This window comes from Lagenorhynchus albirostris, chromosome 10, assembly GCF_949774975.1.
Source record: "Lagenorhynchus albirostris chromosome 10, mLagAlb1.1, whole genome shotgun sequence".
Lineage (NCBI taxonomy): Eukaryota > Metazoa > Chordata > Mammalia > Artiodactyla > Delphinidae > Lagenorhynchus > Lagenorhynchus albirostris.
Genome location: NC_083104.1, coordinates 63,467,751 through 63,471,239, shown reverse-complemented (window position 1 = coordinate 63,471,239; position 3,489 = coordinate 63,467,751). Strand labels below are relative to the sequence as shown.

Here is a 3,489-nt window from a genome sequence, read left to right as displayed (position 1 = left end):
ATGTAGAAACAGTTAATCTAAGCCCCTCCCATCCCTTTGACTTCCGGTGGACCAAGTCTCCCTGGTGCTCGTGGGCCCAATGAATTCTTCCATCTTCTCACCCAGGCTCTTTCCTCTACTTCTTTCCCCAGCAACAGCTACATTTAACTCAGAGAATTTCTCTGATTGGCTGAATACAGCAGGGGGCTCCCTCATCCTAGAATCTGTTTCTTCCTCTTTACCTTCCCCCTCTTCCTTTACCCTCCACACCGACTGGGACTTTAGTTAAAGCACCAGGGGACAATGGTCCTCAGTGGGGGGCTGGTCCTGGGACTCCACACCTTGATGACCCTCCTGAGCCCCCAGGAAGCTGGGGCCATCAAGGGTGAGTGCAGAGGGTGCTGGGTGAGGAGAGGAGATTAAGGGCGTGGGGTTACACACCAGATGGTACAGAGAGTGAACAGTTCCTTTCCTCTGGTTTATGGGCAACTTCTGTTACCCGCATCCCTCTCACCTCTATCAGGTCTGTCCTGGACCTAAAATACAGGTGCAGCTCAGCCCAGCATCACATTCAGGTGCCTCCTCATTCCTCCCTCCTCTCTGAGACCCAAACCTCCGTCCTACTGCTGCCCAGCATCCTGATTTCTGTACCACTTCCTGGCTTCGGGCGAGCCCGTTTTCTATTGCTGTATTTATCACCAGGTCAATGGGTAGCTGTTCATCTGTCTTTATCCTGCTCTAGACTTGAGTTCCTTGTGTGCGGGGTCCACAGCTGGTTTGTCTGTATTTCCTTGGGGCCTGGTATCGTGCTGGGCACATGGTGGTTTCTCACGATCATTGCACAAATAATTTCATAGGATTATAAAGGCATCTTATCAACGAACACCTAACTCCCAATTTCTAGAAAATTGAGCCTCAGTCATGGGAAGACACACATTTGATCATAATGCTCTGAGACAGAAGAGTTGTGACATGAACCCTGAACTTCTGACTCCTTTTCCACTGCTCTTTGCAATACCTTGGGCTGCCTTTTTCTATCCCTTCAGTCTCTGGTCACAAATCTTAATTCTTACTCCTGCCCGCTATCACCTGTTTTCCCTCACATCCTCTTGCGCTGCGTCTCTGTGCCCAAAGCTCCATGGATGCTCTTAACCTTTACTTATTTTCTCCTCATCCCACCCCTACTCACCTCTCATCTCACACATAGGACCTGGTAGCACAGCTGGGGCAGACCATCAGAGCCAAGATTTAACTCTGGGGATCCCAAGCCTGAGTTTAGGCAAACTCTCTTCTTCCCAACCCGGCATGCCAGGCTGCACCCATGACTCTGTGCTGGCCAGTGTGCAGGGGATGTGCCCATGCCCTCCATCCTCTCCCTCCCGTCCCTTGGCAACCCTTCTACTCTCCAAGGACCAGCTCAGCGTCAGAACGGGACTCTGCCCCCACACAGAACCAAGGATGGGGCACAGCTCAGAGACTCAATACCTCACATCTGATGGATGAGACTGATACCTTTTCTTTTCTCCCCCGACCCCTGAACTCACCCAATACAGCTGACCACATGGGCTCCTACGGACCAGCCTTCTACCAGTCCTATGATGGCTCGGGTCAGTTCACCCATGATTTCGATGGAGAGCAGCTGTTCTCTGTGGACCTGAAGAAGAGGGAGGCTGTGTGGCGTCTGCCTGAATTTGGCAACTTCGCCTACTTTGACCCTCAGCATGGGCTGGCCAGTATCACGATGATCAAAGCGCATCTGGACGTCTTGGTGGAGCGCTCGAACCGTACCAGAGCCGCCAACGGTACCGGGCCTTTCCTCTGTGCCCCCCTCCACTAAGCCCCTGGCAGGCAGGGGAGGCCCAGAGAAGCCTCCTCTCCCCCTCACAGGCCTCTATGGACTCCTGGGCTCCACTCTCGGAATCTGAGACTGTTGTGCTCAGGCCCTTTCCTTCCCAGGAGGTGCTGGATCTTCTCAGGTTCCTTCAGCAACCTCTTCCTCTTGAGAAATGACCCCTCCCGCTGTACTCCCCATCAGGGACCTGGCAGATACAGGACCCCCAGGGGCCCCCTCTGCCCTCCACAATCTCTCATCCCTCTGTCCCCCTGCTTCTGTCCTGGTGTCACCATCCTAGACCATTCCCTGCTCTCGGAAAGCTAATAGGAGGAAACACCCTTCAATCCCAGCCCTGATAAGGCCCAGCTGGAGGGCTGAGCCTGTGGGATTCAGGGCCTGGTTCCTCCTAGTGCCCCCAAGAGTGACTGTGCTGCCCAAGTCTCACGTGGAGCTGGGCCAGCCCAACGTCCTCATCTGCGTCGTGGAGAACATCTTCCCCCCTGTCATCAATATCACCTGGCTGCGCAACGGTCAGACCATCACCGAGGGGGTGGCCCAGACCAGCTTCTATGCCCAGCCCAACCATCTGTTCCGGAAGTTCCACTACTTGCCCTTCGTGCCCTCGGTGGATGACTTCTATGACTGCAAGGTGGAGCACTGGGGCCTGGACCAGCCGCTCTTTAAGCACTGGGGTACGAAGCCCCCTCCCCAGGCCCCCCTTCTCACACCCGTGTGTCCTTCACTCTGGAATCCCTTTGCCCGACCCCCTGACCCTCTCTTTCTCTCCCAGAGCCCCAGGTGCCTACCCTGCTGCCTGACACCACAGAGACCCTGGTCTTCACCCTCGGCCTGGCCCTCGGCCTGACCGGCTTCCTCGTGGGCGTCATCCTCATCGTCACAGGCACATGCCTGTCCAGCACCCCCAGGTGCGCAGGCCCCGGGAGTCTGGTGGGGAGGAAAGCAGATGACTCTGCATGGGACTAGGGTGGAGGATGAGAGATTCTGTGGGGAGGGGTGGGGTCAGGGACGAGTGGTAGGCAGGGAATAGAAGAGAAGAGGTGAGGCGAGGGTGTCAGGTTTGGGGGAGGTGGGCAGAGATGGGATCCCAGAAGTGTGAGCTGGGACAACATTGGTCATATGGTTTTTGCTACTTTAGGTAATGGCCCTTCTGAGAGAAACAGGTAGGGGAGACACCCTACGGCTTCCTGGCAAGTGTCTGACAGCCCTTGGATGCTCAGTGTCAGAGCCTACCACATTCATCCCTACCGTGCTGACTTTGAATGGGATCAACCTCTGTCCTACAGGTCTCCTCCTTTTTGGCTCCTGTACTTAAGGCAGGGACTTGTGGGGCACCAAGGAGTTCCCTTTCCCACCCCCAAAACACACACACACACACACACACACACACACACACACACACACACACACACACTTTCTTGCTCTACCCAAAGCCCTGGCTAGCAGCAGTAAAATTTTAAAGTGTTTGCACTGTATTCATTTTACCAGGTCTTGGCCAATTCTTTCAGGGTGTAAGGGATGCTGGGATCTGGAAGTGGGGACTTCTGGGGATGACTACTGAGCATGACCACCTGCTACTGGGGATTGACAATCATTCCCGGGCCAGTCTAGCTACGTCTTGCTCCATTTGACTCATCAGTTTGGGTCCCCTTGTGTGT

At 54.8% G+C, this 3,489-nt stretch overlaps 1 protein-coding gene across 1 annotated transcript; it reads left to right on the top strand.

Annotated features, from left to right (window-relative positions):
- Positions 1-265: 265 nt before the first annotated feature.
- LOC132528103 (HLA class II histocompatibility antigen, DO alpha chain-like) lies at positions 266-3,229 on the top strand. Its single transcript, XM_060164126.1, has 5 exons — positions 266-364; positions 1,533-1,781; positions 2,224-2,505; positions 2,604-2,739; positions 2,970-3,229. Exons 1-5 carry the CDS (start codon positions 283-285, stop codon positions 2,971-2,973), a joined length of 753 nt encoding a protein of 250 aa, XP_060020109.1. The 5' UTR covers positions 266-282; the 3' UTR covers positions 2,974-3,229.
- The last annotated feature ends 260 nt before the right edge of the window (positions 3,230-3,489 follow it).